Here is a 20,080-nt window from a genome sequence, read left to right as displayed (position 1 = left end):
CACTTAAACATAAATAGTATAAGATACAAATTTGATGACTTAAAACAAATTTTGGATGACAATCTTACAGATTTATTAATAGTATCTGAAACAAAAATAGATGAGAGTTTTAATAATAATCTTTTCTTAGTAGACGGCTACAAAATGGCACGAAGAGATAGAAATGCCCGCGGAGGCGGGCTTATGACTTTTGTTAGATCTGATTTACCATTTAAACGGCGTAAAGACTTAGAAAGCAATGACCTTGAGTGCATGTGCTATGAACTATCAATGATCAAAAGAAGGTGGGGAATATTAGGTCTTAATAAACCACCGTCTATGCAAAACTCAGTTTTTGAACAATGTTTAACAACATGTCTTGATAAAATGTGTATTTCCTTCGACCACCTGATATGTATAGGAGACTTAAATTTTGACTTGTTGAAAAAAAAAAATGTAAAACTCTTTTAAATATCTGTGATAATTTTAACTTGGAAAATCTGGTAAAAGGCCCCACGTGTATGATGAAAAATCAAGACCCCACCCTTATAGACGTTGTTTTAACTAATGCCAAAAACTTTTTCTGTAATACATTGAATTTTAACTGTGGCCTAAGTGACTGTCATAATTTTATTGCAACATCCTTAAGAGAAAAATGTCAGGCAGTATTTTGATGAAACAAAGTTTAATGAAGACCTATCAAATGTCCCATTTCATATTGCCCATGTATTTGATGATATAGATGATATTTACTGGACTAATGAACACTTGCTAAAACAGGTGATAGATGAACATGCTCCGATTAAAGAAAACGTCCCCATGAAACACCCCCACCATACATGAACTCCCAATACCGAATTTTATATACAAGACCCGGGAAGCAAAAAAAAAGTATCAGGAACATAAGTCAAGCGAAAAATGGTTAGAGTACAAAAAACTTAGGAATCTTAAAACCAGGTCAAAACAAGAGTCAATATCAGTCTATTTCAAAGAAAGATGTGATGGGGGACCCCAATCCAAAGAGATTCTGGCCCACTATAAAACCCTTCTTATCCCAAAAGTCAACACAGAAATCAGACAGTCACATTATTCTTAAAAACACTGAAAATAATACACTGATTTCTGATCAACACCAGGTAGCAGAAAAATTAAACACATTTTACACCAACATTGCTAAAAATATAGGTATAGAAAACAAAGTCCCAGTAAATGAAGAACATCCTAGCATTAATACAATAAACAGTAAAACTAAGGTCAAGACTTTCGAATTTAATAATGTTACGGAAAAGTGTATTGGTGAATGTTTAAAAAATCTAAACCCCCAAAAAGACCACTGGTGTTGACTCCTGCAATCCCTCCTAAAAATATCATTGCAGGTCAAAATAGCCTCAAAACCCCATTTACAAATATAGCAAACGCCATTATAAATAAAGGTCAATTTCCCGCTAAACTTAAGCAAGCGCAGGTTACACTAATATACAAAAAGGAAGATCCTTTCAGTGAAACAAACTATAGACCAGTTAGCATTCTGCCCACAATGTCAAAGATATATGAAAAAATCATTAGCAACCAACTCACTGAACATTTTAATAATAATGTTTTCCATTCTTATCTATCAGCATTCAAGTCATCTTATGGATGTCAAACAACTTTATTAAAACTAGTAGAAGATTGGATACAAGCCCTAAATGAAAACAATTATGTAGGAGCTGTTTTAATGGACCTGTCTAAAGCGTTCGATTGCTTACCTCACAATCTTATTGTACTAAAACTCAAGGCCTATGGAATAACCGAGCATGCATGTAAATTAATGTTAAACTATCTATCAAACATGTCTCAAAGGGTTAAAATAAACAATTGTACTTGTTAATGGCAAGAAATCATTAAGTGAGTGCCTCAAGGCTCTATACTCGGTCCGTTGATCTTAAATATCTTTATCAATGATATTTTTTTTTTATAGATAAGTCAACCCTGTATAACTATGCAGACGACAATACCCTTTCCTTCAGTCACAAAAACTTAAATACCTTTAAGGAAACTATTGAATCAGAAAGTAAATCCCTGATACACTGGTTCAATATTAACCAAATGCAGGCAAACCCCGATAAATTCCAGGCAATATGTGTAGGTAATAAGACTTATATAGAGGTTAAATCATTTACTAGAGGTCAAAATGAAATTAAATGTGAAGAAAAAGTAAACTTCTTAGGAGTGGAACTTTATTACCAATTAAACTTTGATCCACAGGTTACAAATGTATGCAAAAAGTCAGTCAAACAATGAAATGTTCTCCAAAGACTAAGCAAATTCCTGAATATAAGAACTAGGTTAATAATCTTTAAATCTTTTATCCGGTCAAATTTTAATTTTTGTCCCCTTATATGGCATTTTTGTAGTAAATCCAACACAGAAAAACTAGAAAAGATACAGTTCAGAGCCCTTAGAATTGTTTTTAATGACTATGAATCTAGTTATGACACACTACTAAAAAAGGTTAACAGTACTACTCTTCACTTAAACAGGTTACGCCTCATTGCGTCAGAAACATTTAAATGTATACACAATCTTTCCCCAGAATATCTTCAATCCTTGGTTAAAGTTAAATTTTCTACCTATAATTTCAGATATTCAAACATCCTTGAGACACCACAAGTAAGAACAACAAGGTATGGCAAAAATTCCTTTCGTTTTGAGGCTGTACAGGTGTGGAACAGCCTCCCAGAGGATATTCGCACAGTCGACAAATATAAAGACTTTGTACGGCTGATCCGCACCTGGACAGGTTCAAAATGTAAATGCGCCATGTGTGAGTAACCTGCTTCTCACATTTTTGCTTGCTTGCTTGTTTTTGCTGTCCTGCTTATATTATTTATTTATCTGTAAGTTAACCCCTTGTTTATTATCCTTTTATATAGTGTATATGAGTTTCTTGTGTGTTTAAAAAAAAAAATTATTAAAAATAAACATGTATATATGTGTGTGTGTATATATATATATATATATATATATATATATATATATATATATATATATATATATATATATATATATATATATATGTGTGTGTGTGTGTGTGCTATGTAGATGTTTTTCATGTGGTTAAATATGCTTTTTTTATACTCCATTCTTGTGTGTTTTTAAAATGTTATAAACATGTATATATGTGTATATATGTGCTATTTATTTGTTGTACTATGTAGTTATTGTGCATATGCTTATATATGCTTTTAAACATGAATTGTGTGCTATACTTGTTTTAATATCTTACATTTTAATATAGGTCTGCAATGCTTTGTTTGTACAACTTATAAGTGTATAACATATGTTTTAATTATAAACTATGTAAAAACAGCTCCAATATAGTTTTTAGGTATATTTCCCTTTGTCGTATCTGTGTGTAACTTACAATATATTATGCTTTTAATGAACATTTTTTTCTTAATTTTGTGTTTTATATGCTCTAAATATGTCCTTGTAGTATAAATGCTTATATAACATGCTTAATCTTTCTTTTTTTCAGCTCAATATACACTTGTTATATATATACAATTGTTTTGTCGGGAAATAGCTCATGAGCTCATGTTTATTGTTATTCACATCCGACGTTAAATAAAGATTCTTGTATCTTGTATATCCAAAATTTGGATTATAATATATATATATAATAATAATAAAGTAAATGTTTTGCAACGTCAAATATGACAGGAAGTGATGTCATGACGTCATTCGTTACCATGTGATATACAATCGCGCCAAAATAAATAACATACTGATGACCATTTGTTGTATGGTTCTTATACTTGATCAGAAATTCCTGCCCATTGTAATTTCTCCAAAGTGAATTTGATAATAATAATAAAAATAATAATAATAATAACATAATGTTGTTATATCAATAACAATAACTATGTTAATGATAACAATTATTACTAGCGAGCTCGAAGAGCAAGCCGCAGGCTTGCTGGAGGCGAGCTATACCGTAACACGAGTATTCGACTGTACAGGTTGTTGTTGAAAAGTTTGGTATCTGCGCGTGCAATATCCGAACCGGAAACCGGAAGTGGAAATTTTCGAAGTAAATAACCGGCGTCTCCTGATTAATGATAACGATAAAATAGATAAAAATGATCAAACGTACAGCTTTAAAATATTCTAAAATTCTTCTATGTATTTATTGTGCCTATATTTCGAATAACGCATGGTTATTTCCCTTTTATTTGAATAAATAAGCAAAATATTTGTTTATGTTTGGAGAAAAGTATTACGTCACTTTGATTGTCCGCGCACCGTTTATGAATGAAGACGACATCATTTGATGTTCATTGTTGCGGTGACGTCACGTTTTAGCGTAAAAGTGGAAAATGTTCGGTTAATATAATTCTCATTTATAACATTTCAATCGCGGATAACTTATTTATGAAATCGTGTTAGAATCGAAGCAACGAAGCAAGAGATTGCCAAGAGAATATGGTCCCCTACCGGTGAAACTCCACCATTGTCAGTATTATATATATATATATATATATATATATATATATATATATATATATATATATATATATATATTATTTCTTTATTTAATTATATATATATATATATATAAATATATATATATTTTTATTTATTTTTTGTTGCCATAGCAACCATAATTCTTTACGTAGGAACAAAGGAAATGACGTGCATAATCTCCATATTGCCATCTATCCATATTTCAAGTTTCATAAAAAATGTAAAGAACTTTTATAGTTTTTGCAGGATCCAGAAAAGTGTGACGCACAGACTGACAGACAGACAGAGCGCAAACCATAAGTCTCCTCCGGTTTCACCGGTAGTGGACAATAATCGACAAGTAAGCGTTGGTTATTGCGATAATTTTCACACTTATCTCTTGAACAGTATCAGCGCCGCCCTTAACGTAATCTTCGCTAATAACCAACGGTTCGTCGTTCAGATGCGTGTTACCAAACCACTACTTGGTGTCTTTTGGGAAGATCTAAAGAACGCTCCCATAGTGGGGATCGAACCCGTGATTTCCCGGTCGCTAGGCGGACACAGATAAAATAAATAAGATCAATTTTATTTTATACCAACAATTTTGCATTGCAATTGAAGCTTAAACTGTCTTTTAAACTGATACAAAATGCGCATCATTCAATAAACAAATCTGATCGTTGAAATTTTTAAATATTTTGACATTTAACTAAAAGACAACATTTCATTTGACAGAAAATGTCACTTACTAGATTTGAGAGAATAGACAATTTTCTCTTTTTGGTACAAAATGTACCACCTCGTAAATCATTAAAGTTCTATCACTACAAAAAAGTGTTTTATCAATGTTATAAAAGTAGATGCTGTGCACCTGAAAATTATTATTGACAAGGTAGCAACAGTTGGCTGTTCTAAATTTTTTCATTGTATGTTCTAGTTTATTGGTTAGTGTTTTAAGGAGGTAATGCCAAGGACATACATACTAGATTATTATCTATGTCCTTGGTATATACCAATCTTTAATTGCTGCACGCTTTGTTTATAGTTTCATGCATTACAGCAACTTTCACCTTTATATCGTCTCTTCAGGTATACACAATTATTGAAGTATAGGTCACTTAATGGTTTAGATAATTACTTATACAAATATTGAAGTTATTTAGTTAGACGGACTGTTCTGTTGCTCTTATCCGCAGTTGGTATTCGAACCATATATATTTCTACCAGAGTTGTGCAACATTATAATAAGGTGATTTTATCTAAACTGCACAATCGGCAAATTAGCACCATTTTACAAACAAAAGCTCTTGTGGGTTTTTCAAGCATTACCTCATGTACATACTCATATACTCTAACATAAAATGACATATAAACATTTACATGTTTACATACATCCACACATACATATATATTATACATACCCACATATATACTCACACACACGCACACACACACGCACGCACGCACACACGCGCACGCACGCACGCACGCACGCACGCACGCACGCACGCACGCACACACACACACACACACACACACACACACACACACACACACACACACACACACACACACACACACACACACACACACACACACACACACACACACACACACACACACACACACACACACACACACACACACACATCGGCCCTTCACACATTTACGCTCGCACGCACTATTGTTTGAAAATTATGTATTTAAATATAATATATTAATATTAAAATTAGTTTAAAAACTGGATAATTTCGCTGGATTAATGACGTCATTTTGTTAAAAAAGGCGTAATTTCGTGCCGTGATTTATAGCAGAAATTTAATCAACGGGGTTTTAATCAACCGATATCGCTGTAAAAGTGGGATAAAAAACAATATGTGAACTGAACTAATATTTAAATTGGAACATATCTCTATACAAGAAAATACTCAGCATGAGCTCAACTGTTTCTCAAACTGCTTTATACCAGCTTGAACAAAGACAAATCCCCTACACGATCCGCGCCATGCGAATGTGTCTTATGTCATATGCGACCAGCAAAGCTGCAGACCAGCTTGTGAATGGTCTGCACAGTCTGTTAAAGTCCTACATTTTCCGCCAATTTTAATGCGATTACGCAAGCCGGTGTGGAGCTTTTTATTCTATGGTGGTAAAAAAGATGAATGGCCATACATTTTGCCAACAGTGGTTGAAGATAAAATTCCTTCATTTCCGATTATCTACAAATTAAGGATATTCAACTTTTTAAGTTTGAACAAAATCAACAAAGCAACAAAAAGAGTTCAGTATACACAGCAAAGTGCCATATTTTAGCCAAAAAATATATTAGCAATAGTGGCATTTGTCTGACGTATGCAGAATTGATGTATCTTCAATCTATGTGTATTAAATCACCACTGTTAGTGCAAACAATATGCATAAAAATGTGCCTAACGTCGATTTATTAAAAACTCTCTAAAGCAGGGGAGACCTCCACCACCTCATCCGCTGCCCAACAGCCCATGACCTACTTACGCGCCTGCGGACGGGCGGACCAGTGCAACGCTTAATATTGGGAATAACAACGATAAATACGTTGGTGTTGCAGTTCAACGTTGTTTTTGTTTTCGATAAAATTTCTACGACGTCACTTTGAAATATATAACGCTCTGAAACGATCGGATAAAGCTAAATTGGCAGTAAATATGATTTCACTTAGTTAAGACAATCTGTCCGATTCGACTTGCAATTTGTAGCTGCATATAGTATTGCAAGAAATCTAAGCCAAACGTGAGCTTAGACAGCTAAGTTAACGCAAAAACAGATTTTCTAAGGATAGCAATTGATACAAATGTAATTAAAGACAAATAAAACATACCACTAGATTAGATGTGGCGTCATCAGCGTCGAAAAAGTGCGTGTCTCCTGTTGTTATCGTGTACGATAAAGCATTGCCATCCGCGTCACTACACGTCATGTCGTAAAGTACTTTGTTAATCAAGTCTGTCTCGGCCATGTTTGTAGTAAATATCATATCAGATTGGCATGACGGCACGTTGTCGTTGACGTTCGTTATTGTGACGACGACGTTAGTTGTGTCAGATCCTCCGCCGGTCTTCTCGGTGACTGTTACAACCAATGTATAGGTCGGATCCTTTTCATAATCTAATACACCCGCGACCACGATCTTTCCAGAGTCAGGATTAATAACAAAATGTCCCTTGGCGTTTCCGGAGGTAATGGCGTAAGTGAGCTTCCCAAAATCACTGGCGGCTTCGTCCGGATCTTTTGCGGTAATCGTGGTTAATGAGAAGCCAATAGCAACGTTCTCCGCAACGGTAGGTGTATATGGCTCGTTCTGTATGACTGGCGGGCCTTCATTTACGTCAAGGATACTGATGTCCACGATGACGGTCGTGAAGAGGCCTCCGGGGTCTGTAGCAGTGATCTCCACCAAATAGTCCTTCGCCGTCTCGTAATTTAGGGGGTCTGTAAAATAGTATACATTTGTATACCTTATTTCTAAGCGTCAAACCATGTATATGGTGTTTACAATCATACTATACAACACTCATTTCTTTATATTATCAGCGACATTGTTTGTGTGAACGTTAAAAACAAACATATTAAATCAATCAACATAAATTAATGACGTTTTAATATCAACTCTATTAAAAAACATTCGTAATACATATATTAAATTGTAATGGCGACGTGATATACAATTAGGTCATTTATACTTGCAAACATCTGTATACCTTAAATCTCAGCGACAGTTCATATTTAGACTATATATATTGTGTTCATTTCATTGGCAATTATCGGCACAGAAATAACTGAAGAGTATTTTTACTGGTATTCTCTCATGTAACATCAATACTTGCATACTACCAACACTTTTGAGGTCACTAAATTGGAAAGACAATACATAACCTCATTAATGTATGTATATGTGAACCTCATTAAGGCATGTATATGTGAACCTCATGTAAATTAGCAAAACACGGTTTTCCAAATAAAAATTACTATTGTCACGGATTTTTATTAAGATTAAATGTTACCTCAATTGAATTTTAATAACTGTTAGTGTATAGCCGTGTTAGAATCAAAATAATGTTTTTGTCTTTAACTGTGACTCTAACCTTGTGATTGAGTTATTCGATAACAAATTATAAATTTCATTTCTCAATTCAAACTTAAAGTGAATTCATCAAATCCTGGAACATGCTTGTAGAAACTTGAAGACTGGTGACCCCGGCGGCATTCTTGACTAGTTGAAAGCCGCTGGAGGGAGACTGCGACCTGATGGAAATTGTTAGGGCATCATTTTCCGCGTCTGTGCATTGCAAGTCAGGGATGACTACGAAACCGTTAGCTATGAACAATACAATATGTTTTGAAATTAAATAAAACGATTTTTCAAAATATGGAACATCATTTGCAAAGAGCCCATGCTAATTATGTACGTGCGTTGTAAGATAGTCTCGTCGAAAATATTGAACAGAAGTATAGATTGTTACCAAACATAAACAAAACAATGTTATACATTATATTTATTGCTTTATCACATTTACATGTTATATCTGTTGGTTAATTTAATATTCAGTACAGGTAAGTTTCCGTTGAAATGCGTTGTTAATTGACAGAAATGAGTTGGTGATGATGAATAATCAATTAACACAGCATTACTACATGTACTTAAATCTCTACAAATGCTTTCAAGTACTCACTCTTGTCCTCTGGCACCGTCACTGCCATTGACGTAGAGAAACACGTCGGCGTGTGGTCGTTTAAATTAGTCAACGTTATAACCAAAGTCACTGTTCCCGTTCTCGTGTCAGTTTGAGTAGAAGCCGTATCCTCAGCCTCCAGCCTCAACGTGTATGATGTTGGAGCGACGTCGAAATCCAATACGTTGGCGACATAGATATCCCCTGTGAAGGGGCTGATAGAAAATGCGACGCCGGTGTTGCCGTTCCGGATATAATAGCGAATATCACCGTGGCCGCCCTTATCTGAGTCTGTTGCCGTCATTTTGTAGATGCTCGTACCTACCGCAGTGTTCTCCGCAAGATAAAAATTCGTCGGCATAGCTGTAACAGTCAGAATGTTTACACATACTTTGCGATGTAAATGGCATACATGTGTATGTATACAACATTATGTATATCGACGGCTCTTCATCGGTACATACAACCGTCCATATGTGTATCAAGTCTTGTATTCAACATATTTATAATACATTTTATACCCATACATCAATAAGAGCACGATGACCCATACATTTAAATGTAAGTCATACAAATAATGACGATTTCTTAGATTCAGGTATTTATACTTAATATTGACCCATTTAAATATAATACAATACATTGATTGTGACTTAAATATCAGAACGTCGATAGTTAAACTAAAACGCACTGAATATGGGAGTATGTTCGTTGACTGCGTTGACTATGACGCTTCCTTTTACTACAACGCTGTAAGTGCCATCGGAAACAGTGATGTGGAGATCATACTGCCACTGGGTCACAACATCGTAGTCTATTTGGTTCTTAAGCTGCAAAAATATACGAGAGTAAGAGGTATATTTTATACTTGTTTAAGCTACAAGGAATGTATCAAATTAATAGCTTTCCTCATCACAATTTGTGTTGACCATCGGTCACTTCATTCCAGTGGTTATAGACTAAAAGATATATGGTGAGTATTGGATTAAGATGACATTTGTAGCATGTGATTTTAAGGGAATTTGATTGGTGAATAAAATTAAATGCAGTTAAATAGAATTATTTTTTGTCATTGAAAGTTTTAGAAAAAATCGCAATATTTGTCCACCAATAACATAGGTTTTCCAGTCCCAGTTTCTTTTTTTTTACAAATGACTACGCGTGTAAGATACACAAAACTGCGTTTTTTTTTATTTTCACGACTAATATGAACAAACGTTTCATAAAGCTTAAACAAAGCACATATCATGACACTTTTTCCTATCATATTCATTTTGAGACGTTGTACAAATCAATTGTTTTTGATGACGTTAGTATACACGAACGTACATGGCGTCTAAGCTGTTTCTCGTATTTTTCTTAATTTATTTTACCCTATACGTAATCATACATAAAAAGCTAAACTATTTATTTCACTTTTGGTCATAGTCCTACAGAAAAGTGGATTTTTTTTCCACTAGACCTGGAGTTTCGATGTTAAGTTAATGTTAAACGGACCTTTTTACAGATTTTGTCAGATATTGAAATGTTTCATTAAATGCTTTATATTTATACATGTAAACATTGGATCTAAAAAGATCCAATAAAAACAACAATGAAAGAAAAGAAAAAAGTAACCCTCAACAGGTCTCGAACCACTGACCCCTGGAGTAAACGTCTATCGCTTAGGCTATCCGTACTCATGCAATGAGTGATGTATTTTATACTATATATATGAGCAATGCTCGTAGTGTCACAAAATAGAACGACAGAAACAAAACTCTCCAAATTATTCAATCGTTTCGCGGTGCAACGCTTCATAATTTTCAGGTTGTTAAATCGTCAAAAGATGCATATAATGGATACTTTGGAGCATGGTAAATGTTCAATAATGTTACTGTTTCCTCACAAATATTATAACTTAAACGATTCATGATGGCTGCCATTTCCAGTCTTATTTGGTTTAACGTAAAGAAAATGCATTATTTTATGTATTATAATGTCATTTTTATATTGTTATACATATACAAATAAATAAAGGAGTGCACACTAATGTTATATTAAACAATGCTGAAGATGACGTCAAAAATGGCTGCCAGAATCAGGATCATGGCTGCTAAAAAATGATAAATATCCATATCCAAAAATTGCATTATATTAATATTTATACGAGTAGAATTTACGTGATTAATAAGTTTCTGATTAAATGAATTTCAATAATACATGTGCAGAGTTTACTATTCCATTAACATTTCGACCTAATTCTGACCATCTGTATAGCACCATCGTTTTATGAAAATACACCGTTGTAATGTCATAAAGTAAATTATATATCATTTGAAATACCAGACTACGTGTTATTCAACCTTTGTTCACTAAGGTCAAGATCAAGTCACCTTGTTTAAACATCGTGGTATACAAAGAGAATAATAGGTTAGTGTTTATTATAGATTAGGTTTATCATGCGAGGCTTAGAAAACAAAAAGCACGAGCCTGATCTATAATAAACACTAATCTATTATTCTATTTATCCCACTTTTTCTTCAGTAAACCTTTTTATTTAAACAAAATTAGTTTATATAGAGGATATTTGTTCATGTCAGTGTTTGTTTGTTATTTCACGAGTGATTATATGAAATATAATTTCACGAGTGGCATGATCACGAGTGAAATAACAAACGATTTTACACTGACATAAACAAATGTTCTGTTTCTTTTATGCCCATTCTCAAGAAAATAATTAACAGTTTCCCTTTCGCTGAAAAGTTACCATTTCTCCCGTGGCGTGTCTCAATACATTTCAATACCCAAAATGACGTCATTTTTTCACGAAATGACTACTCTATTCCAGCGATATTATCCGGTATCCGGAGAAGTGCCCCCCCCGGAGAACTGCCCCCCGGAGAACTGCCCCCTTATTTTAAAGGTGGCGGAGATGTGCCCCCCTTTCAAATCGGTAGGGGCGGAGAACTGCCCCCCTGTCAGTATTTAGTAGGCGGATATCTGCCCCCCATCAAATCTGTAGGGGCGGAGAACTGCCCCCCGGTGTCATATTAGTTATTAGTTACGTAGTGAAAACAATACTTACGGGTAATTTTACGTTATCGCCGTACACATTTTATCCGGTAACAATTTAATTTCAGTACAAGTATATTACCATTTATCGAACTGAATAACACAAATTGTCTAGAGGCATGTGATAATACTGTTTAAGGCCCTTGGTACGCATCTGCACCACTCACTATACATGAATGCCTTGTAAAAGTCGTGTTTTAATAAGAGCGCGAAACATAGTCGAGATCCACACAGGAAACGCGTGCGTGTTAATACTGGCAATGTGTTGCAACTAAATATAGACGTGCAACTCGGTACTTATGGAGGAAAAGTTACATCGGAATTAATTTACATTATAAAGATAGTATTGACCCATGGAAAAAAAGTTAATTGACATATAAAAAAGTAAATTAATAGGCAAGGCAAAGGCAATAATTTAGCTGACTTGAAGAAAAAAGTGAAGTGAAGTTGAATTTATAAGCAATTTATTTATGTTGTTTAGTTAATTCGTGTCTTCTAGCACCTTATCCGTCGGTAGCATCGCCAGACCGTCGAGTCGTCCGCGGTTTGCATTTTGAGCAGATCATGTCGACATGCCAAACAAACAAAATCGGTAACAGTTGCTTTAATTAGCAGCTAATAAGGCAGGCAGAGAACTTGTTACCGTTAACGATAAGTACCGCGATCTTTTAATCTTTTAATTGGTAGACCGGACCGACCTTAATTGTTAAGAACTTGTTAGCTTTGAATAAAGCCGCATACGGGTTTATTATATTGAACCGTCCAAATCCGTAATTGGCGAAAACAAACAAATAAATTATTGTTTTCAGCTGGCATAAGGATGGATTAAATTGCATGCTAATTGTTTGTTTTTATTACGGGGAAAATATCAAATAATTCAGCCGCGAAAACTTTTTATTAGCAAAAAGTTATTTGTTTTTCTTTGTTCACATTGACGAAAATCACGTGATTATCAAGTTGGCGACGTGACGACGTCCATGCCGAGGTAGGTATTTTATGCCGTTTTATAACTTTTATGACTTGTACAACTTTATATTACTTTTGAAATTTCACTCAATTTCCATACATAATAGCAAGAAAGTTACTGGCGTTTTTGTCATTATAATACTCGCTTTATATATCACCGCTATTTCTTTAATTAGGGGGCACTTCTCCGGGTCATCAATTTTGACAGGGGGGCAGTTCTCCGCCCCTTATTAATCAGCAGGGGGGCAGTTCTCCGCCCTATACAAAAACAGTGAGGGGGCAGTTCTCCGCCCAGTGAAAAATCTTTGGGGGGGCAGTTCTCCGGGGGGGCACTTCTCCTAGAGCCATATTATCCAGTTAAACTATTTTACAATGTAAATAAACGGTGAAAAAGCATAAAATAAAAATAAAATTTGTTGGATTCGGTGGAATACCGATTTTAATTCACTCGTGATCATAAAAATCTTGATATGATAATCTTAAAATAAAAAAGTAGTTCCGAAAATGTGTTACTTTCACCGGTGAAAATAACAATTTGTTTATTTTCACTGCTGTTATTGTACTGCAGAAATGTCATATTTCAACATCAGGTATAAAAGAAAAATATATACATTTTCATGGAAAAAAACACACTCTTTTATTCTCATATTTCGCCCAAATGGGATTTACCACAGTTTACAAATATGATTTACTACAGAGTTATAACTGTCATGTACATCAATATAGAAAATACATGGTTGGTGCCGAGATGGAGAATGTATATCCGGTGAGGCTTAGAAAAAGGAAATAGGGCGAGCTTTAGTGAGCCCTATTTTTCTTTTTCGGGCCGAACCGGATAAACTCACGCCTTTGACACATTTTATCAAAGACAAATGATAAATTGACATAACAATATAATTATTCTTGTCGAGCCTCCTACAATTACTCAACATTCCAAACGACTGAATAACTACCGAATGTGTCAAGTAAAAAATAGTTCCACTTTAAACTGTTCCTTTTAATACTTTCCTATTGAAAATATGAGGAGAAATCAAAAACGAATCGATAATGGATATTTTTCTTGGTTAAAAAATTGAAAAAAATGCAGTAGCAAAACAAAAACTCAATTTTAGTTACCTTAATGACAACTTTAATCCATTGCTTATATAACAATAAATTAACAACGATATAGGCCTACACATCCATTTTCTGTTCTTCCATCCCTTTGTGTAAATCCATTGCTTGTTTTTCCATCCCTATTATTGAACTGTATTTTAAACCACACATATTTTTGATAGCGTTTGTATCGAATGCTAACCACTCTGACCCAAAACCCGATTTACGAAATCCGATTTACAAAACCCGATTTCGGCTAAAACTCGCCCTATTTTCTTTTTCTTAGCCTCACCGGATGAACATTCTCCATCTCGGCACCAACCATGTATCCTCTTTATCAATAACAATAACTATGTTAATGATATCAGTAATTGCTATAATAATAATACAGATATTGACTGTACCAGCCTAAAAATAACATTCACAAAATTACAATTTTTATTTTGTAGTCGTCAATATTCATAAAATATCTCAACATTAATTCTTATTGACTTTATGTATAAACATTAAAACAAACTGAAATTATGAATAATTAATTATAATAATTCTAATTCAATTATTTTAAATGAAATTAAATTATAATGAAATGTGTTCATACATATGCAGACATATATACGCATACATTCACACATGTACATACTCACTCATATACTTGCACATAAAATTACAGATAAACATATAAACATCTACATGATTACATACATTCACACATACATATATATACCTAGATCTACCCACATACATACTCATACCCAAACCCACACATAATATCCTCCCCCTCAAAAATTAATGCTCGCACGCACTATTGTCTGAGAATTATGTATTTAAATATAATATATTTATATTAAAATTAGTTTAACTGGATAATTTCGCTGGATTTATGACGTCATTTTCTCGAAAAAATGACCTCATTTCGTGCCGTGGTTTATAGCAGAAATTTAATCAACGGGGTTTTAATCAACCGATATCGCTGTAAAAGTGGGATAAAAAACAATATGTGAACTGAACTAATATTTAAATTGGAACACACCTCTATACAAGAAAATACTCAGCATGAGCTCAACTGTTACTCAAACTGCTTTATACCAGCTTGAACAAAGACAAATCCCCTACACGATCCGCGCCATGCGAATGTGTCTTATGTCATATGCGACCAGCAAAGCTGCAGACCAGCTTGTGAATGGTCTGCACGGTCTGGTAAAGTCGTACTTTTTTCCGCCAATTTTAATGCGATTACGCAAGGCGGTGTGGAGCTGCGCTGACAGCATATGACATAAAAGTTTGAGTGAAATCTCGCAAGCAGCTAAGTACATTCCTTTTTGGGCGTTATATTCTATTGTGTTAGAAAAGACGCATGGCCATAATTTTTGCCAATACTGGTCGCAGATAAAATTCCTTCATTTCCGATCATCTACAAATGAAGGATTTTCAACTTTCAAAGTTTGAAAAAAATCAACAAAGCAATAAAAAAGAGATCAGTACACACAGTTAAGAAGACAGGTATATATTATAGTGTGACAAACAAATACAAAGTGCCATATTTGAGCCAAAAAAGATTTCAGCAATAGTGACATTTATCGGACGTATGCAAAATTAATTTATCTTCAATCTTTGTGTATTGAATCACCACTGTTAGTAAAAACATTATCATAAAAATGTGTATGACGTCGATTTATTAAAAAATCTCGTACGAAGGGGAGACCCCCACCCCCTCATCCGCGGCCAAAACGTGCATGACCTTTTTACGCGCCTGCGGACGGACCAGTGCAACGCTAAATGTTGGGAATAACAAGGATGAATACGTTAGTTTTGCAGTTCAAAGCTGTTTTTTTCTTTGCTACATTTTTACGACGTCACATTGAAATATATAACGCTCTGAAACGATCGGATAAAGCTAAAATCGAAGTAAATTTGATATCACTTACTTAAGGCAATCTGTCCGACGGGAAATTTTCAGCTGCATAAATTATCGCAAGAAATCTAGGCCAAACGTGCGCTTAAACAGCTGGGTAAACGCAAAAACAGAAATTTTATAATGATAGCAATTGATACAACTGTTAAAAAAACGACAGTTAAAACATACCACTAAATTCGATGTGGCATCATCAGCGTCGAAAAAATGAGTGTTTCCGGTTGTTATCGTGTATGTTAAAGGACTGCCATCCGTGTCACTACACGTCATATCGTAAAGTACTTTGTTAATCGAATCCGTCTCGTCCATGTTTGTAGTAAATATCATATCAGATTGGCATGACGGCACGTTGTCGTTTACGTTCGTTATTGTGACGACGACGTTAGTTGTGTCAGATCCTCCGCCAGTCTTCTCGGTGACTGTAACAACCAATGTATAGGCCTGATCCGTTTCATAATCTAATACACCCGCGACCATAATCTTTCCAGTGTAAGGGTTAATTACAAAATGTCCCTTGGCGTTGCCCGAGGTAAAGGCGTAAGTGAGCTTGCCAAAATCACTGCCGGCTTCGTCCGGATCTGTTGCGGTAACCGTGGTTACTGAGAAGCCAATGGCAACGTTCTCCGCAACGGTAGGTGTATACGGCTCGTTCTGTATGACGGGTGGGCCGTCATTTACGTCGAGAATACTAATGGCAACGTAGACGGTTGTGAAGAGGCCTCCGGTGTCGGTTGCAGTGATCTCCAAGAAGTAGTCCTTTGCCGTCTCATAATTAAGGGGGTCTGTAGAAAAGTATACATTTGTATACATTTTTTCTAAGCGCCAAACCATGTTTATGATGTTTACAATCAGACTATACAACACTCATTTCTTTATATAATCAGCGACATTGTTTGTGTGAACGTTAAAAACAAAACTTTTTAAATCAATCAACATTAGTTAATAACGTTTTAATATCAACTCAATAAAAAAAACATTCGTAAAACGTATATGAAATTGTGATGGCGACGTGATATACAATTAGGTCATTTATACTTACAAACATCTTTATACTTTTAATCACAGCGAAAGTTCGTATTTAGGCTATATATATTGTCTACATTTTATTTGCAATTATCAGCACAGAAATCAAATAAGAGTACCTTTTATACTGGTATTCTCTTATATAACATCAATACGTGCATACTACCAACAATTTTGAGGTCAGTTAACGTTGAATGCCAATACATAACCTCATTTTGGTATGTATATGTGAACCTCATGTAATTAGAGAAAAAAACAGTTGTCCGAATAAAAAATAATATTGGCACGGATTTTTTAAAATTAAAATTGAATATTAGCTAAATTGAATTTGAATCAATGTTAGTTTATAGCCGTGTTAGAATCGAAATAAAGTTTTTGTCTTCAAATGTGAATCTAACCTTGTGATTGAGTTATTCGATAACAAACTATAAATTACATTTTTCAATTCAAACTAAAATTGAATAAAGCACATCCTGGAACATACTTGTAGAAACTTGAAGACTGGTGACCCCGGCGGCATCATTGACTAGTTTAAAGCCGCTGGATGGCGACTGCGATCTGATGGCGATTGTCAGGGAATCATTTTCCGCGTCTATGCATTGCAAGTCAGGGATGACTACGAAACCGTTAGCTATGAACAGTACAATATGTTGTGAAATTAAAAACAACGATTTTTCAAAATATGGAACATCATTTGCTAGGAGCCCATGCTAAATATGTACGTGTGTTGTAAGATAGTCTCGTCGAAAATATTGAACAGAAGTATAGATTGTTACCAAACAATAAAAAAAATATGATATACATAATATTTAAGGCTTCATCACATATACATGTTATATCTGTTGGTTAATTTATAATTCGGTACGGGTTAGTTTCCTTTGAAATGCGTTGTTTATCGACAGAAATGAGTTGGTGATAGTATATAATCAATTAACACAGCATTACTACTTAAATCTCTACAAATGATTAAAAGTACTCACTCTTGTCCTCTGACACCGTCACTGCCATTGACGTAGAGGAACACCTCGGCGTAGCGTCATTGACGTTATGAACGTTCACTGTAACCAGTCCGGTGGCCTGTCAAAATGTGCAGAAATACATCATGTTAGAATGGCAGCATTACACACCCACAAAGACTGCAGCACTAATTGGTTAGATATATAGCGACTTCAGACAAAATATAAAAATTATATGGACCTTTGCACGTTTTGATAAATTGACAAAATTAAGAAAAATGTTTCTGATTCGCAAATTGCATTGTAGTTATTATATATTTATGAGGCAACCGTAATACTGAACATTTACGATGCTCTAAAATATCCATTATATGCATCTTTTGGCGATTTAAAAACCTGAACATTATAATTCATTGCAACGCGAAACGATTGAATACTTTGGAGAGTTCTATTGTTGTCGTTATATTTTGTGACAATACGATGATTGCTTATATAAAGTAAGAAATACATCAAAAATTGTATGAGCACGGATTGCCGAGTGGTCGAAACGTTAGGCTTTTACTCCGGGGTCAGTGGTTCGAGACCAGTTGAGGGTTGCTTTTTTTTCTTTAATTTTATTTTTGTTTTTAACTAAAGCTTTTTAGATCCAATGTTTACCTTTAACTCATTCAAAACATACCAAAATCTGTAAAAAGGTCGTTTTAAAATATTGTTATAATTGCAAACAATACTTTTTAACGTCATCAAAACGGTAATGTCCCTAGATATTTAACCGTCTTACTTGACATTTTAAAATATAATTAATATTATTAATTGAGTTACATATTTTGAAACATCGTCATTATTAGTTTTCAAACTTTAATAAACTTGTCAATTATATAGCGAAAGGAACGCACCGAACGTGGTGGTGAGCCGCCGTCACTTGCCATGACCGTTATGACGTACGTCCTAGCAGTTTCGTAGTCAAAAGGCGCTACGAGAATTATCTTGCCAGTGGTCGGACTGATACTGAAGAGATTCAGTCCACCGTTTGACACTGAAACATCAAACACACGATTTGTTAGGCATACATAAATAAATTCTGTAATCAGTAGGAACAGAGTTAAACAAATTAAATTTGCTATATACTGTCGTGGTCGTTTTTTTAGATACGATAGATAAAACATTTTACTCATAAAAAAAATACATGTAGGTAGATTATCTTTTCAAATGTGAACTCATGTAACAAAAAAATGCCCGTTACAAGCAAAAAAAAAATCATATAAAGATCGGACAAAGTCTCATTGGATTTTTTTTATTCACGTTTGATCTTTGCAATTAGGACTTGGTTAAAGAGTGAGCCACTGTTTTTTTTTGTAAATAATGCAATTATTCAAAATTCTGTATTTGCTTAAGACAATGTTTAGACATGTGACCTTCATTTGTTCCGTTAATTCTACACACAGTAACCTTTTTTTTGCGAGAGACTCCGTCCAATCATGCTCCTCGCCTGAGCAAAATGATATTAAAATCATTCCATGCTTTACAAATGTATGCCCCGAACAGTTCCAAGAGCAGAAGTCCTGAACTTGAACTGTGACAAAGGGATCTGGTTCTTGTGCGCGAGACTCCGTCTCACCGTGCTTATAACTTATGATAAGAAATAACAAAATTATGTTGAAAATACATAAATATTATCTCCGAACTTAAATAGTGACCTTGCCATACAGACCTTGTTCTTGCACGCAACACTGCTTTACCATGCAAATCAATCGTGGCAAAAGATATGAAAATCCATGAATGCTGTTGAAAATACCTTAATATGATCTTTGACCTTCCATAGTGACATTGACCTTGGGCCTAGAGATATGGTCCTTGCGCGCAACAGATTTCCCATTATAAAGATCACTTCTGTC

The 20,080-nt window shown here is 34.5% G+C and overlaps 1 protein-coding gene across 1 annotated transcript in view; it reads right to left on the bottom strand.

Moving 5' to 3' along the window:
- LOC127869571 (protocadherin Fat 4-like) overlaps positions 1–20,080 on the bottom strand; it is a 141,189-nt gene that overhangs the window by 10,097 nt on the left and 111,012 nt on the right. Inside the window, exons 33-40 of the mRNA XM_052412261.1 lie at positions 19,082–19,221; positions 18,210–18,306; positions 17,714–17,860; positions 16,378–16,988; positions 9,871–10,009; positions 9,180–9,542; positions 8,678–8,824; positions 7,328–7,938 (exon numbers count right to left, since the gene is read on the bottom strand). Of these exons, the coding sequence (XP_052268221.1) occupies positions 7,328–7,938; positions 8,678–8,824; positions 9,180–9,542; positions 9,871–10,009; positions 16,378–16,988; positions 17,714–17,860; positions 18,210–18,306; positions 19,082–19,221 (2,255 nt within the window). The remainder of the gene's footprint in view (positions 1–7,327; positions 7,939–8,677; positions 8,825–9,179; positions 9,543–9,870; positions 10,010–16,377; positions 16,989–17,713; positions 17,861–18,209; positions 18,307–19,081; positions 19,222–20,080) is intronic.

Source organism: Dreissena polymorpha, chromosome 1 (assembly GCF_020536995.1).
Source record: "Dreissena polymorpha isolate Duluth1 chromosome 1, UMN_Dpol_1.0, whole genome shotgun sequence".
Lineage (NCBI taxonomy): Eukaryota > Metazoa > Mollusca > Bivalvia > Myida > Dreissenidae > Dreissena > Dreissena polymorpha.
Note: the sequence above shows the minus strand (reverse complement) of the source record. Positions and strands in the feature narration are given on the sequence as shown.